Source organism: Mus musculus, chromosome 7 (assembly GCF_000001635.26).
Source record: "Mus musculus strain C57BL/6J chromosome 7, GRCm38.p6 C57BL/6J".
Taxonomy (NCBI): Eukaryota; Metazoa; Chordata; class Mammalia; order Rodentia; family Muridae; genus Mus; species Mus musculus.
Genome location: NC_000073.6, coordinates 144,729,645 through 144,745,928, shown reverse-complemented (window position 1 = coordinate 144,745,928; position 16,284 = coordinate 144,729,645). Strand labels below are relative to the sequence as shown.

Here is a 16,284-nt window from a genome sequence, read left to right as displayed (position 1 = left end):
ACAAGCCCTTTCTACTCTTGCAAAGAGCCTGGATTCAGCTCCCAGCACCCACATGGTACCTCACAACAACTTTGCCTCCAGTTACAGGGATCAGACAACCTCTTCTGGTCTCCATGAGTGCTGCATATAAGTGCTACACATACATACACATACATATAGTTAAAAAAAAAAACTCTTTAAAGTGACCCTTTGCTGGGTAGACTGTGTCCCCATCCAACATCCATGACCCTGCAGTACGTGACTATATTAGGATAAAACGGGGTACCTGGTTGTCCCCAAGCCACACAATGGGTCCTTACATGAACAGGGATCAGGACACAGACACAGAAGAGGCAGTAAGGGAACATCATCTATGACACAAGGAGAGAGGGCTTGTGAGAAGGCCACCCTCACATCCCCCCATCTGACTCCTAACATTCAGGACAGCAGATGGTGTGGGTGATTGCTATTGAAGACCCCATCTGTGACACTGGTCAGGGTGGCTGCAGCTGACTCTGATCTCTGGGTGATAAGAAGGCAGCTGTTGTACCACTGGGTCACCTGGGCCTGGCCAGCAAGCTGTTATACTAGGAGTTTCCAGGAGATGGGCTCAGGCTGAGAATCCTGCAAATGTCACTCATGCTAGGGAGTGACAATTTCTAGACAATATTTAGTGGTCCCCAGATGTTCCCCTGGTCCCCAGGGATCCCTGCTGGTCTCCAGTGGTCCCCAGTGGCCCCCAGTAGTCTCCAACAGTCTCCAATGGTCTCTAGTGGTCCCCAGTGGTCCCCCGTAGTCCCTAGTGACCTCCAGTGGTCCTCAGTGGTCCCCAATCACTTGTTTCCCTAAACACAGGGAATGCATTTGTTGGAACAGGTAGGCTGCACTCAGCTGGCCAAGACTGTTATCATAGCTGTCAAAATTAAGGCCAGAATACGATGTGGATGGAGTCCAGTATGTCACCTGACAGGTCAAAGTGCCTAGCATGACAACCATTTAAGTGGAGTTCTGAGAGCCCAGGAGTAGCTGACAGAACTTCTGTTTGTCAATCCTGCAGCCATTCCAACCTCTGTCAGCAAAGACCCCAGAACCAGCAAACCACTTGCTCCATCTGCCGGCTACCCCTCTAGACCACAGTTTATGGTGGCAGCACATTGGGCCTCCCACAGCTGACCTCAGCCAGGTGTGCCCAGCCATGGGCCTGAGTACCCAGTTTTCTGCTACCCTGGTAAGAGATGGCTGTAAGTCAAAATACCCATACAAGAACTTGGGGGCACAAGTGGATCCTTTAAGGTAGAAATAGACATATAACTGAGCCAGGGCAACCAAAGTCAGTGGGCTCCCACCCTTGCGTGGGTGGCATTGAGGTTTGAGTATGGGCCAAAGCTTAGCCCTATCTCCAGGTGAGATCTGAAGTCCTAACCTCTCTCAGCCCTCCAGGGTGGCCTGGGGACATGCTTCACTCTCTGCTTCTTAAGGACAAAGGGACCTCCTCCCCCGCAGGGCTGTCTCCGGAGGCCTCGTGGGCAGTGTGTCCACTAAGATCCCTTTGTAGATACCTGAGGAGCAGTTCCAGCCCACTCTCAAATTCCCTTCTCCTCTGGGAAGCTGACCTAGCCCTGGAAAGTAGGGCTTTTGTGAACGTGGCCCCCAGAGCCCTGTCATTTGCAAGTGGTGGCTGAAAGGGTCTGGGAAGATGTTCCAAAGGGACATACAAGGAGGAGACTGAGAGCAGCCTTTGGGAGAGGAGGTTGAGCCACAGGGCCTTTGTGTCCCTGAAGGCAGCCTGACCCCAGGAATCGTTACAAATCCAAACCCACATTAAAGGAGGGAGAGGTGGCACGTGGGACACACTTGGAACAGACCGCTCCCTTCTACCAAGAACTCAGTGACTTTGAGCTTTGCCTTCTGTTCTTGGAAGGGGTATCTCAGGCCACCCCAGGGGCTGTCTTCCCAAGGCCACTCCTTGGATCAGATGACCACGGGACTGTTTCCAATGGCCAAGTCCATCCCAAGGCCCCGTTGGGAACAGTAGATATACAGATTGCAGCTTCTCCACTGTCTTATTTTAAACATTCAAAACTAACTCTCTCCCCCAGAGGCATGGAGCCTGAGATCCCTTGGGCCATGGCATAGCCTCGTGGTCTTTGGGGGCTCCCTGTCCACACCTCCACTTTGCCACTGGAGATTCACCTGTGTTGCTGTGCTTAGCCTTCTGTCAGTGGTATTTGCTCTGTGCAAAGGCATCCTGTTTTCTCTGATGGCATAGTGAGGGCAAATATTTGCCTCATTAATTACAGTTCACTTAACTCCAAAAACTCAAGTGGAGTGGGCAGATTCTACGGTTAGATGTAAGCCAGTACCAGGCCGTGCCTGGTGGACTGCCTTCCATGCTAGGCCCTTCACTGCCTCATCCCCGTGAGTAAACAAACTAAAAGTTAAGGGCAGGACAGAGTGCCCAGGTGCAAGCTATGACAGGACAGGGTAGCACTTAGCACTCTTGTTTCTAGAACCTTCTTTCTACTACTCCCAGCAACCATGTGTGGTCACTGGTGTGTGCTCCCTACCCCTAAATGCCAGGAATAAATGGTGCAAGGTTACACAGTGCCACAGAGAAAGTTCTGGAATTGAGCAGAACTTTCTAGAATAGCTGGACCTGGGATCCAGGGTCTCCACTTACTCACTGTGTGGGTCCTGGCATGTTCTTCTTCCTCTCTACGTGTCATGTTCCAAAGCAGCTCATGGGAACAGTCATTTAGACATCACGTGGCTGGGACTGTGGGTAAAAATCATACGGTAGGGTTGAGGCTGGCTGTGTTGTCTGGCTGGGCTTCTGAACCTCAGGCATCTAGCTTTTTCTCTCTAGAGTCAATGCTGGTGTGGGTTCACTACATAAGGTGATAAACTTCGTCTTAAAACAAAACAAAACAAAACAAAACAAAACAAAACAAAACAAGGCACAGTAGCATATGCCTTTAATCCCCCAGTGCTTGGAAGGCAGATGTGAGACCATCTCTGTGAGTTCGAGGCCATCCCAGTCTACAAATTGAGCTCTGGGACAGCCAGGACTACATAGTGAGGCCCTGTGTCAAAATAAATAAACAAATAAATAAATACATAAATACATACATAAAACAAAACAAAAAAGTCAGCCAGGCATGGTGGTGCAAACCTTTAATCCCAGCACTCAGGAGCTCTGACTCTGACTTTGAGCTAGCCTGGTCTACAAAGCAAGCCCCAAGATATCCAGGGCTATCTTGAGAGACCCTGTCTTAAAAACAAACATCAGACAAAAGGTCCAAAGAGACTAGAAAAGGTGTTTGCTGTGCTTAGATCAACCCTGGGTACTCACATGTGCCAACAATCCTGCCAGCATGGGACGGGCAGAGACAGGAGAATGGCTGGGATGCCTTGGCCAAATGGAGATCCAGGGTCAGTGAGAGATTGAAAATTAAACTGAAAAGGGATGAGGAAGGTACTCAATGTCAGCCTGTGGCCTCTACTCAGATATCACACATATACACATGCACATACACACACACACACACACACACACACACACACACACACACACACACATACACACACACACACACACACACACACACACACGCACACAGACACAGAGAGAGAAAGACAGACAGACAGACAGACAGACAGACAGACAGACAGTGCAGCCAAATCCCTGGCCACTTACCTGCCCCACTGGCCACCACCATCCCTGCCTAGACACCAAGCACCCCTACTCTGCACTAGAGCCCCCTGCGCCAGCACCCGTCACCTAGTAGCCTCACATTCTCTTGGACGGCTTCCTCAGACAAGGCCTACTGTGGGTCTAGTCAGCCTGTCCAGAGACTAGTCTTCCACTGTGTCCTGAAGGATATGAGTGGGGAGGATCACCTGACTCTCCCCCGAAGTTCCACAAACTCCCTCCCACCTCCCTGCTATCCAGGGATCAACTTCAGGTCATTGGCTTTGGCAGCAAACACCTTTACCCACAGAGCCATTTCACTGGCTCTGTTTATGTCTTTTGAGGCAGAGTCTTATGTCTTAAAGTTGACTCTAAAATCGATCTGTAGCTGAGGATGACCTTGAACTTCTGATCCTCCTGCTTCCACCTCTCAATGCTGGGATTACAGCTATGCACCTGCACCACTGAACCTTCCCTGCCCCTACCATCCTCTGAGTGTCAGCCTCGAAGCCTGTGGTGTCAGTGGCCTAACCCACAGCAGATGCTCACAGAGCCAGACTTCCCTTGAGACAATGAGAGAAGTGTGTATGACATCAGGGACAGGGGAATGAGATGGCTTGGTGTCCCTTGGTTTCCCTAAGGGACAGAAAAGGTTCAGGAAACCTAGAGGTTCAGGAAAGGTTGCTAGGAGAGTCTGGAGGGGTATGGAAAGGGAGGGGCTGAGGCTACTCCTTATCCCCTTTGAACCAGGGGATCCATTTTCATATAGCAAATAACGCCTTTAATGGCCTGGACATCTCTTAAATACTCCATTGGGAAGTTTATATTAAGAGTGAAATGTGTTTGAATTAGCCTTTGTCCCACTGCCTAGGTTCAGACGGGTCACAAGCACAGCACAGAGATGCTTCATTTCTCAAACTCAGTGTCAGCAAGCCCTGAGCGCTTAGATCCACATCTGGTTGCCCTCTGCAAGATGCTAGCGTCTCAGACCCTGAACAGTGTGCTTTTCTCTCAGCTTCCCATGACACTGAAGTCTCTAAGAGCAGATAATGAAGTGAGATCCCAGAGGGGACCCAAGGAGACACCTGTGAATTGAGGTATTTTCTTACTCTTGCAACCATCTCCCAATCCTGCCAGCTCCAGCCTCCAATATGCACCAGGGCTTGGCCTTCTGGTTACATGTGACCTTAAGTGTGACTGTGGGCAAAGAAGCTACAGGCCTTGATTTGCCACTTGGGAGGACTGAGCTTGTCCATCTGGGTCCAGGGCATCACTGGCAATGTCTATTTTAAGCTGCACCAAACCCATGAGCTGTGTTCTGGCCACAGCCTCACAGAGTGCTGCCTCCTCCCTCCCTCTCCACCTCACCAAAAAGGGAAACCATTTTCCATAATGACACGCTGGGCTCTCTGATTACTGTATTCCATAATGATGGCTGTGTGTTCCAATGACAGGCACGTCACCTCCCTGCTCAGTCTGCTCACTCTCCTTACTGCTAGTATAAATACCTCCCCCAACGTACGCAGGCCGGGGAGGCCCTCGCTGCAGAGGGTCCCCACCCCAGGCCTTCTTGGGACGTAGGGAGGGCATTCCTCTTAAGGGTCACTCTATCTGTGAGGGCCACATGGCAGCCCCCCTGTGCCTAGCCTGGCAAGGCTTGCATATGACCTCATTGGCTAAAACAGCGGTTGAGAGCAATCATTAAAAAAAAAAGGGAGGGGGGGGACTGTTCCAGGTGTTTGCTGTCATGTCTTTAGTATGATATGCCCGTGAAGTTTGGAGCGGTGCTCAGGGCAGTTGTGCATACATTGTACATAGTTAAGGGATTTATATGAATATGACATAAGTTGGAAGCAAGATAATGACAAGGAGAAAAAGAAAACCTGGCTTCAGTCTGAATGAATCAACCTCTATTAAAGACTCCTTAGCATACTTCTGATAATAATATGTTTAAAAAAATGTGTATTTTAAAACCTGGCTCAGTAGACAATAGCCAGCCCCGGCCCCCAAAGGTAAACAATGAGGGAGTAAAAATAGTCCCAGCAAGTGTTTACATTTTTGTCCCCCTGAGTCTTTTTGGTTTATAGTTCATCATTTCAAGGATAAGAATTCTAGAATTTTCTGTGTATTTATACAACGGAGCTATTGCTGTGCACCACGTTAGTGATCAGACCCTTCCAAGAAAAACCAGTTTTATCTTGACTCCCACACACTGGTCAGATGGATCATGACTGACTGTGGGAGGGAACCAGGGCAGCCCCTTGCTCCACGTGGTCTCCTTGGCAGACACCAGGTACAGGGCACACTCTGGGGGGGCTTCTTAAGACTTCCAGGGAGAGGAAAAGTCCCAACCTGGCACTAAATGTCTCAAGCCAGACTCAAGGAGGCAAGGTAGAAACAACAGGGCTCACTTGGCTGGGGATGGTTCTCTGTGGTTCACCCACTAGAGTCTTTTCCATTCAGAGCAGTGTACAGGGGGATCAAGTGCCCCCTTCCCTCCCACCCACCCCTGAGGTTCGGCAGGGGGAGGAGCCATGGCTCATGCCCCTAGCTGGGAGCCCCTTCCCTGTGAGAGTGCAGTGGGTGCCACACAGTGTCTGGGACCTGTCTCCATCAAGGTCCAACCAAAGCATTAGTGGAGAGTTGACTTGGCAGGTGACCCGGGGTCCTTAGCACTCTCTGTTGTCAACAAATGACTCTCCCCACCCCAAAAGTTGAGACTGGACTCCCATCTGCCTACTCCCCTCCCCCAAACCAGCAGATTAACGTTTTGTTTATGGTCCTTCTGTCCCACAATTTATGATAGTTATTTAGAAATGTCACACAAAAGGCACCTCCTCTGAGCAGTGGGGTACTCAGAGTGCCCATCCCACAGAGCCTCCCAGAGAGCAGGGTCTCTGTATCCCTGCCCAGACAGAGCCTGCCCAGCAGCAGGGGCCCAGGACAAGCTAGCAGCCAGAGGCTCAAAGCTCTTGGCTAAATCCTCTTTGCTGCAGTTAATGAGAATCCCCACGTTCCCTTCCACCCTGGGCTATTCTCAACTATCCAGAGTCTTAAGTTCTGCACAGGTGGGGCTTACCCTAAAAGGTACCCTAAAACTCCCTGGATTTTGTCCAGAGGGTGATGGGTCACATCTATAATCTCAGTATTTGAGCGATGAAGGCAGGATTGTGGTCAGTTTGAGGACAGCCACAGCAACATAGCATGACCCTCTCTCAAAATCCTTCCCCCCTCCCCATTTATGTAAAATAAAAATCAAATAGTGAGTGTGATGAACACCCCACTTTAATCCCAGCTCTGGGGAGACAGAGGCAGGTGGGTCTCTGTGAATTCTAGGGCAACTAAGGCAGCAAAATGAGACCCTGACTAAAAATAAAATAAAACACCGCTGCCCCCCCCCCCCACCACCACCTCACTGGCGTTAGTTAGCCTTTTCATCTCTTCCCACAAACTGGCAGAGTGGTCGCCCAGGGTCCTGCGGGTTAGAGGCGGGGCTGGCCCACCCTGTGAGCCTCCCCTGTCCAAGGCTGCTCCCTGGGGCCAAGCTAGAGTTGGGGGCACCTCCCATGCAGTGGGGGGCGGGAACAGGGCGGGGCGAGGGCGCGGCTGCAGGTGACCCCGTGACCCCCGGGGCGGAGAACTGGGGGACCCCAGGACTAGAGCGCCGGGGGCGGAGCAGCGCGGTGCAGGCAGCTGGGCTCAACCTTCCTCCCGCCTCTGCCGGTCCCTCTGCTGGACCCAGGGCGTCCGGAGCGAACACATCATGCAGGACGCGCAGGACAGCGACATCGGCCTGGAGGGCTTGACCCCAGAGGGAACCTCTGCGGACCGAGAGTGCCAGCGGGGACCGGAAACAATCGCGCACGAGGCACAGGACGCAGGAACCCCCAACTCAGGTGGTAGGATCTTCCCTGAGCCGCTCTGCAGGAGAGCGCAGGGACTTGGGTGGAGGTTGCAGGGGACATGGACGGAGGGACAGACAGACAGACAGAGAGACACGGTCAGTTGCTGCGCGGGGGTGGGGTGGGAGCTAGTAGTGCCCCCCCTCTCGAGGGAACCTGGCATCCCTAGAGGGAGTCTGTAGCATCCTGGAGAGACCCTGTTAGACCCCCGAAGAGGGACCTCGCCTGTCCCCTGGAGGGACTTAGGCCACCTGGTTTCGGACTTCCCCGGAGGCATCCCCAGCTTGCTACATCTAACTGCTCCTGGCAGATGTGAGTCTTCGGATGTTTTTACAGGCACTATTAATACTCTTAATATTTCCGCACTGTTGTGGAGATTTATTTGGGAAGTAAAGTAACTCGATGACTCGAAGTCATAACGGAAACTGCTGGCAGAGCAGGGAGACAGATGAGGTCGGGAAGCCAGGAGGGGAGGGGGAGTCCTGGCTACTAAGTCATCACCTTGGGTGTTTTTATATGAATAATTTTCAAATAAATGACCCAGGAAACGTTTCCTGCATGTTATCCTCCCAGTTCAGAGGTTATTAAATAAACCCGGAGTGGGGTGGCAGGAAGACGTGGACTTGATCACACAGTTGGAGTTTGCTGGGGCTGAGCCCTGGGAAGGATGCTCTCTCTGCAGCCTCCCTCCCTGTCTTCACTTAGACTCCCATGAAGCAACTTATCCCATGTTCTTTTCAAAACGACCCAATTTGGCTTTTTCAGCATCAAATTAAGGTAGAGGGGCACGCCAATACCAGGGTAAGAGCCAGGGCTTCTGCCAAGGCTGGTGCTGGGTGGCCAGACCACTCTATCCCCCTTTCCCTCCCCCTCCAGCTCATATTTCTGTCCTTTTTGCAGCCAACCAAAAATGCCAGCACTGGGCTGGTTCTGGGTGAGCATCTCACTGGGTGCTGGGCACTGGAAGCAGGACTGTGGGTGTTAATCCTCTGACAACTGTAGGCAGTGGGACATGGCCTTTCCCACTCCACAGACTGGAAAACTGAGGCTTCATAGAAGACAGGGTGGCACCACCTGGGTGTAGCTGTTGTGAGGGTCCCCTGACTCCATCTCAGGCAGAGTCTGGATCATGCAGCCAAGATCTGATGAGAGAGCCTTATCTTGGCCTGTGTCTGCCAATCATTGTAGCAGGGAGGCCTGGGCTCTGCTCGCTTCCTGGATGTAGGCCAGGTGGGTCTCAGGTGTGGGCATCTGGGTTTCCTTCTGCAATAGGCTGGGTAGAACAGGTTCTGGATGGGCATGGGGGGCAGGATGACCACCACATTTGTAGAGGGGATCCCTCCGGTCCATCCCTCTGCATCCCAACTTTTATTCGGGCCATGTGCCGGGCCGGCTCTTGTCTCTCTGCCATCCTGGGCATCATCAGAGACAGGAGTAAGATCCGAGGACTGGTGGGCCAGCTTTAATGTCTGGGTTTACATGGGTGTGTGGTCCCACACCACAGGCATGCAGAAATGCTGGACATGTGTGAGCGTGGGAACAGCTTGGGATAGAATCAGAGACCCGAAGCTGATAGCATTTGCTGGTACAGACTGCAAGGGAGCCTCGCACTGCAGGACATAGAGAAGCCCAGTGATCAAGGTTGCTCCGTCATCTCAGTTTGAGCCTGAGAGGACAACCTTGTGCAGTGCGGTTGTGGAGGGTGAGCAGGAACTGAGACTCCAGAGCTGGCCTCAGTTCTGAACCTCTGGTTGCCGCCATACCTACTCTGTAACTTATCCTCAAAGCCTAGAGTATTGTGAGAGTGGGCTCGAGCCTGTCACCTGCCTCTTGTCCCCAGCTCTCTTCCCAGTGTGAGTGAGGACTGTCCTCTTGGCCATCTTATTCCCATCCTTCTGAGGGAGGACACAAGCCAGGCAGGGGGAATGTGAAGTGTAACTGCCGTTGGGGCTCCTGGATTTGAGGACCTGACAAAGACAGAAAGGATGGAGCAGGGAGACCCAGACATCCCAGGTGCAGCTTGAGCTGAGTGTGTATCAGGGGGACGGTCATCCAGAAGGCTGGAGCTGTGGAGTCAGCAGAGGCTCTGCAGTGCTTCACTGTGCTGTGCAGATGTGCATGATGCTGCTGATGAAGGACACAGGATAGTGGGCAGGGGTACCCTGAAAGCAGAGCCTGAGGCATGGGCACAGGTGTGTGTGAGAGCGTGTGTGTGAGAGCATGTGTGTGTGTATGCATGCATGCATGTGTGTGTGTGTGTATGTGTATTTGAGAGAGTGTGTGAGTGTTTGTGCATGTGTGTGTGTATGTGTGTGCGTGTGTCTATTGTGTGTGCAAACATGTGTGTGAGTGTATGTGTGTCTGTAATGGATCTAGAGTCACTAGATTCAGGGCTGGGCAGCTTCAAAGCAAGGGTTATAAGGACTGAACTTTGATGGGATGGAGGTAGAATGGGGAGGATCTTTTGGTTTATTTTTGTCACGTTGAGATACAATATATAAGGTTTTTCACAACTGTTACAAGTATGCTAACTGCCATCAAACCTTGCCAGGTGTCTTAGTTAGGGTTTCCACTGCTGTGAAGAGACACCATGACTAAGGCAACTCTTATAAAGGCAAACATTTAATTGGAGTTGTCTTATAGTTTCAGAGGTTCAGTTCATTCTCATCATGGCAAGAGCATGGTAGCATCCAGGCAGACAGGCATGGTGCTGCAGAAGGAGCTGAGAGTTCTGCCTCTTGTTCCAAAGGTGACCAGGAGAAGACTTAGCAACCTAAGGCAGCTAGGAGAAGGGTCTCCAAGCCCACCCCCCATAGTGACACACTTCCTCCAACAACAAGGCCACACCTCCTAACAGCGCCACTCCCTGGGCCAAGCATATTCAAACCACCACACCATGTCAAGTAACCACCGCCTGACTGTTCTCACTCCACTACTCTGTATATCAGACATAGAATGTATTTTCTTCCCCGGCTCAGGGAAGAGTGATTGTCCCACTAGTCTATGAACCTGTCCAGAGTCCCACATGTGTTAATGACAATGACAACCATCTTTGTGCAAACTGTCTGTATAGCCTGTTCTCAGAATGCCTCTCCATTTCTTTTCTGCATGGCAGAGTGATACTCCACTGTACCAAATGTTTTACAAAGCCACCATACCACAGCCAGTGGCCCAAGGAGTAGATACCCAGTGTATTTTTACCTTTTACATTGTCTGCAACAATGCCATAACAGATAACTCCAGACGACTCTACCCAAGAGCCTGCCCTCAGTTCTTTAGTGTAGCTACCTAAGTGAAATCGCTGTCTGACAGCTTTGCCATCTTTAACTTTAAAGAATTACTATTATTGGGCTGAGAGGTGTCTCAGCAGTTAAGAGTAAGTGCCACTCATGCAGAGGACCCAAGTTCAGTTCTCAGCACCCACATCAGGTGACTTTCAACCACCTGCATCTCCAGCTTCAGAAGAATTCCATGTTCCTCACCTTCTCAGGCACCAACACTCATACGCACATACCCCACATGGACACACAGGGATATAGCTAAAAATAATAAAATAAATATTTAAAACTTTATTATTATTGTTGTTGTTGCTGTTGTTGTTATTGTTGAGGGTATGTATGATGTGTGTGGGGATTCATGCATGCCGCTGCACATGTGTGAAAGACAGAGGACAATTTTGTGGGTTAGTTCTCTCTTTCTACCTTGATGTGTGGGGTCTGGGGCTTGAACTCAGGTTGCCAGGCTTGTGTGAAAAAAGCTGTTACCTACTGAGCCATCTCACTGGCCCTCATTCGTTTTCTACAGCCACTTTCTTATTTTATATTCCTGTTAGAATGGCACAAGGGTTCCAACATCTCTAACAACATTTGGCATTTATATAATTTTATTTGTTTAAGACAGCAATCCTGAAGGGTGTGATGTGGTCTTGCTTTGAGTTTGTCTAGTAGCTGGTTGCCCTGAGCATCATCAGGCTATCTGTCACCTATCAGCCTTCTATGGAAAAAGGTCTCCCAAAAGACAGTGGGAGCAGGCTTACTTCTAAATGTTTTGTCTTCTTGTTCTTTTCTAGAGTGTGGATATCAACCTTTATCTATTGTGTGATTTGCAAATATTTACAGATTATGTCTTCCCCTTCTCCATAATATCCCGTGATACACAGAAACCAACTTTCATGGTGTTAGGTTCATCAGTTTAGCCTCTCTCTCTCTCTCTCTCTCTCTCTCTCTCTCTCTCTCTCTCTCTCTCTCTCTCTCTCTCTTTCTCTTTCTCTGCTGGTGTCATTGGCATCAGCTCTAAGAACCTACTGCTGGTTGCAAGGTCACAGACTCATCCCAGCCATAAGAGTTTTGTGGGTTTTGTCTTATATTTAGATCATTGATCCAGGTTGAGTTAATGTTTATATATGGGGTATGGAAAGGGCTCAGTATCATCTTTCCTGTGTGACTATCTAGTCATCGAGGTACTGTCTGTCAGATGTGCCACCCTTTGGGGGTTTGCTTTTCAGCATATTACCAACAGTATCAGTCACCAAAGCTGACCCTCAACTTTTGATGAGCATGTGCAGTTTATTAGTCTAGGTGTCTAGGTGCTCTGTGGACACTTCCTGGGAGGCCAGAGACACTGAGGATGTGTCTGGCTGGCTTGACAGCAGCCCATGCTCTGTCTTCTCCAGCAGTGAGGAGGCTGGTGCAGACAGCACCCCAGCAAACCTTATCCCCCTAGTCTCCAGGTGACCACCGGATGTGGACAGAAGCTGATGCCCTGTGTACGTGGCAGGTTTCCCTACTGTATTATAGTGAAGTAGAGAAAACTGTCTTCCAGCTCTGCAAATGCATACAGAATTCCATTATCATCAAACAGACATGGTGGGGCACAGGGTAGCCACCTTCTCAATAGTAGGGCATGGGATAGCCACCCTGTCAGGAGCAGGGTATGGGCTAGTCACCTTCTCAGGAGGAACAGGGTATGGGATAGCAACTCTGTCAGGAGCAGGGAATGGGATAGCCACCCTGTCAGGAGTAGAGTGTGCCATATCACAGTTCTGTTCTCCATGTTTATTCCATGGTTTATACTATGCCAAGGACAAGTCTACCCAGCAGAGTAGTGACCCTCATCCCCACCTATGACATGGGGCATGATAAGAGTCAACCTCTATCCTCTTTAGATCCTATGACAAACTGGCACTCAGTTATTTCTTCCTACTGTATCGACCTCTCTGGCCAGACTTGGACCCCAAGTGTCTGGACTGGCATCTCACTCATATTTTCTAGTGCTAGCACAGGGCCTGGTCATGGCAGTGTTCAAAGAAAATCAGATAGATAAATGAATGGAGAGATAGACAGATAAATGAATAGTGGGTAGGTAAATGGCTGGCTGGTTCATAGCTGGCTGGCTCACTGGCTAGATAATGTGCGTATGTATGGATGATGGATGGTTGGTTAATGATATATGTAGGTAGATGGATAGTGGGTACATGGATAAATGATGGATGAAAAGAGAGAATAGATGGATTGATGGGTAGTGAGAAAGTATATGATGGAAGGAAGGGTAGTGAGTGGATGGATGATGGATGGATGGATGAATGGATGGATGGATGGGTAGGTAGATGTGAGTGGATGGATGAGTAGATGGATGGATGTGGATAAATGGATGTGGATGGATAAATGGATGGGTAGATAGATGGGTGGGTTGGTGGATGAGGGATGATTGAGTAGTGAGAATAAAACAAAGCTGTATGGAAAATGAGTGAGTGGTTGGACGAGTTACAGATGGGTGAATGATGACTGAATAACAATGAATGATGGGTGAGTGGATGATGGATGACTGACAGATGGACAGGTAGAGGAGCAGGTGGCTGAAAACAGTACATTTTGCCTGCTCTTCCTGCCTTGCAAGCCCTTTCTCATCTTAGACTCCCCTAGCACTCAATTGTCAAGTTCTTAATCTTAGGAGACATTTGACAGTCATGGGTTTGTCTTCAGTCAGGGGCTCATTGTTGGCTCCTAGAGAGCAAGGAATGTATTCCAATTCACACAACTAACAGCTGTCTATAGATGTTCTGCGGAGCCCCTGCCTAGCCTGATTCATGGAGGCTTGGATACAGAGAAGTGAGGCCAGGGGTGAGGGAAGTCTGGAATTCAGCTTGGGCCCCAGAACTGGGGTCGCTGGCTTTGGAGGAAAAGAAAGTTATCTGTGACTATCTGGCTGCTGCAGGGAGCCACACCCAGAAGGCAGGGCTCACCATAGTCTCCTATCTTTCCCCAGCCCAGCACCCAGCATTGTTCACCATTCCGCCTCCATCAGGCCTTGGCCTTTGGTGCCAGGCACACGTGACAGTTTTCATGCTGTGTAATGAATTGCTAAATGCCTTTCCAACCTTCAGTGATCCATTTGATGGTGATCACGTGGCTATTAGGCAGACAAATTACTAGTTTTGTGTGTTTGTCAGTGGGTGGGCTGGGGTGGGTGGGTGTGCCCAGGAGCTGGCTCACTAGTGTTTCCTTTCTTCCTCTATCAGCTCATGGGGGACATTCACTTTCTCTGAGCCTTTCCCCATGGCTCCACTGAGCTCAGGGTTTCCCTTGTACAGCCCAAGCCACAGAACTCCCACGTACCAGGATCCCACCCCACCGAGCCAACAGCTGTGTCCCTATCTGCAGCACACTCTGCTAGGCCCTGGGCATGGTGTGCAAACATAACCTCGGCACCTGACTTTAATCCTTTCCCTTTTCACACCCAGGAACAGACTCTGCAAACACATCCCCTGTGGTTCCTAGTGATTTTAAAACTCGTTCAGTGCAGAAGTCTCTGAAGGGACTGGAGATGTTTATCCACTATTGGTGTGGCCATGAGAGAGCAGATGACACATGTCACCATTATCACGCTGCTTCCTGGGAGGTGAAGAAGCTGGGCTGGGGGCAGGTCCAGCATAGGTCCAGCCTGTGACTCCTCCTTGCGGACTCAGTGCAGTATCTCTAACTCCCACGTACCAGGATCCCACCCCACCGGGCCAACAGCTGTGTCCCTATCTGCAGCACACTCTGCTAGGCCCTGGGCATGGTGTGAAAACACAACCTCGGCACCTGACTTTAATCCTTTCCCTTTTCACACCCAGGAACAGACTCTGCACACACATCCAGAGGACCCCTTCCCTGCAGCACAGAGTGATCTTCAGACTCTTCCTAGGGCAGCTCATGAAAGGGTGGGTGTCTGGGTTCTCTTTCCATGGTTCATGCCCCAACTTTCAGACAGGTTCCCTTCTATTCTCCCTTCAGCTCTGTCTACTACGTGCTCATGTCAATGCCAGCTATTGCTTGGCCCTATCTGCCCTAGCCTGTCACTGCTGAAGTGACAAGAGGGAAGATGTCAAACAGAGCAAGATGACTCTACCCCTGGCCTTTTCAAGGGTCCCTGAGCCGCCTCTGGTCCTGTCCTGCAGGAGAGCACTCCTGTCTCCCTTCACTGCTTTCCCACAGCTCCTATCCTCTGCATTCAGCCTGCCCTGGCCCGCCATACCCTGGCCCTCCCCACAGTCTCTGTACATTAATTCCTCTCCCTGCTCCCACCAGGAGCTCCTCATTCTGCTCTGTGGTCCATCCCCTCCCAGGCTAACTCCGATGCAGAGTGGCCACTGTCTTCAGCACCAGTCTCCTCTCCACAAGCACAGACACGGCTGCTCTGTCATTCTTGTGAGCACTGTACCCACATGGCTGCTCTCAACATGGACAAGTTCCAAAGGACAGGGTAGATCTTTAATCTCTTATGCTAAAGTTGAATGAGACCCTAACAGGTATTGCCCAGGGGGCTCAGAAAGCCCTTATCCTAAGCCCCCTCCTTAGGAACTAAGTCACTGTTTTGTTCTTTCTTTGTGATAGTTGGTAATAAAGTGGCATTTAGTGACACATCTTCAATTTGGATATTGGTCTATTATTGAAAGGTGTTCCCTCTGATAGAGTAATGCATAGACAAATGGATAGATGTGAGGATGGATGAGTGAATGGGTGAATAGGTAGCTGAATAGGTAAACGGGTAGACGGTTAGATAAATGAGTGGGTGGTGGCAGTATGGGAAGATAAGCAGACAGAATGAGTGGGGAGATGGATGAGTGGATGGGAAATAGCTGGGTAGATGGATAGATGAGTAAATGAATGAGGGTGGATGGGTAGATGGAGGGGGTAGAGGGATGGAGAGATTAGTGGATGAAATGGATGATTGCATAAATGGGTAGATAATAGGTCAAAATATGGTGGATGGGCAGACAGGTGGATGGATGGATGGATGGATGGATGGGCAGATGGGGGTGCATGGATAAGTGGATGGATGTGTGGATAGATAGATTAAATGGATGAGTAGATGGTGGGTAGATGGAAAGACTGGTAGGTGAATGTAGAGATGGCTGGAGAAATTGAGTGTAATATATGACCTCTATAGACCTAAACATATGCAAATAGAACTATCTCATTCATGCCTGGAGCAAAATCTTGCACTAGCTCCTGTGTCAAATGCAAATGAGAAAACACACATTGAGACTGGTTTGTGGTTATGTGGTGACAGCACCCCTCATATTGCTTCCGTGCCTGTGGGTGTTCCTGTTTGTTTTCTGTTTCATCTTTTTCCTCCTCAATGACTCTAGATTTGTGGAATTACTGCAAAGGCAATTCAGGAAGTCCTCATCCCCCCACACCTAGGCCAGCATCTCACACTAAAGCAGTC

At 50.1% G+C, this 16,284-nt stretch overlaps 1 protein-coding gene and 1 long non-coding RNA gene across 19 annotated transcripts in view; one reads left to right on the top strand and one right to left on the bottom strand.

The window, feature by feature from the left end:
• D930030F02Rik overlaps positions 1-3,878 on the bottom strand; it is a 28,462-nt gene extending 24,584 nt beyond the window's left edge. For 5 of the 9 annotated variants that reach the window (XR_003946693.1, XR_003946696.1, XR_003946695.1 and 2 more), the window contains exons 1-3: positions 3,677-3,878; positions 3,332-3,435; positions 266-2,755 (exon numbers count right to left, since the gene is read on the bottom strand). This is a non-coding gene — a long non-coding RNA (RIKEN cDNA D930030F02 gene). The remainder of the gene's footprint in view (positions 1-265; positions 2,756-3,331; positions 3,436-3,676) is intronic. The other 4 variants (XR_001778321.2, XR_001778322.2, XR_870075.3 and 1 more) reach the window with 4 other exon arrangements.
• Ano1 (anoctamin 1, calcium activated chloride channel) overlaps positions 1-16,284 on the top strand; it is a 163,478-nt gene that overhangs the window by 6,098 nt on the left and 141,096 nt on the right. For 2 of the 10 annotated variants that reach the window (XM_030241958.1, XM_030241960.1), the window contains exon 1: positions 7,292-7,566. The exons of 1 other annotated variant lie outside the window; for it this stretch is intronic. In XM_030241958.1, the coding sequence (XP_030097818.1) occupies positions 7,434-7,566 (133 nt within the window). In that variant the 5' untranslated portion in view covers positions 7,292-7,433. Of the gene's footprint in view, positions 1-1,159; positions 1,208-7,290; positions 7,570-16,284 lie in introns of those variants that run through there. 7 more of the 10 variants (XM_030241957.1, XM_017321913.2, XM_030241953.1 and 4 more) reach the window with 6 other exon arrangements.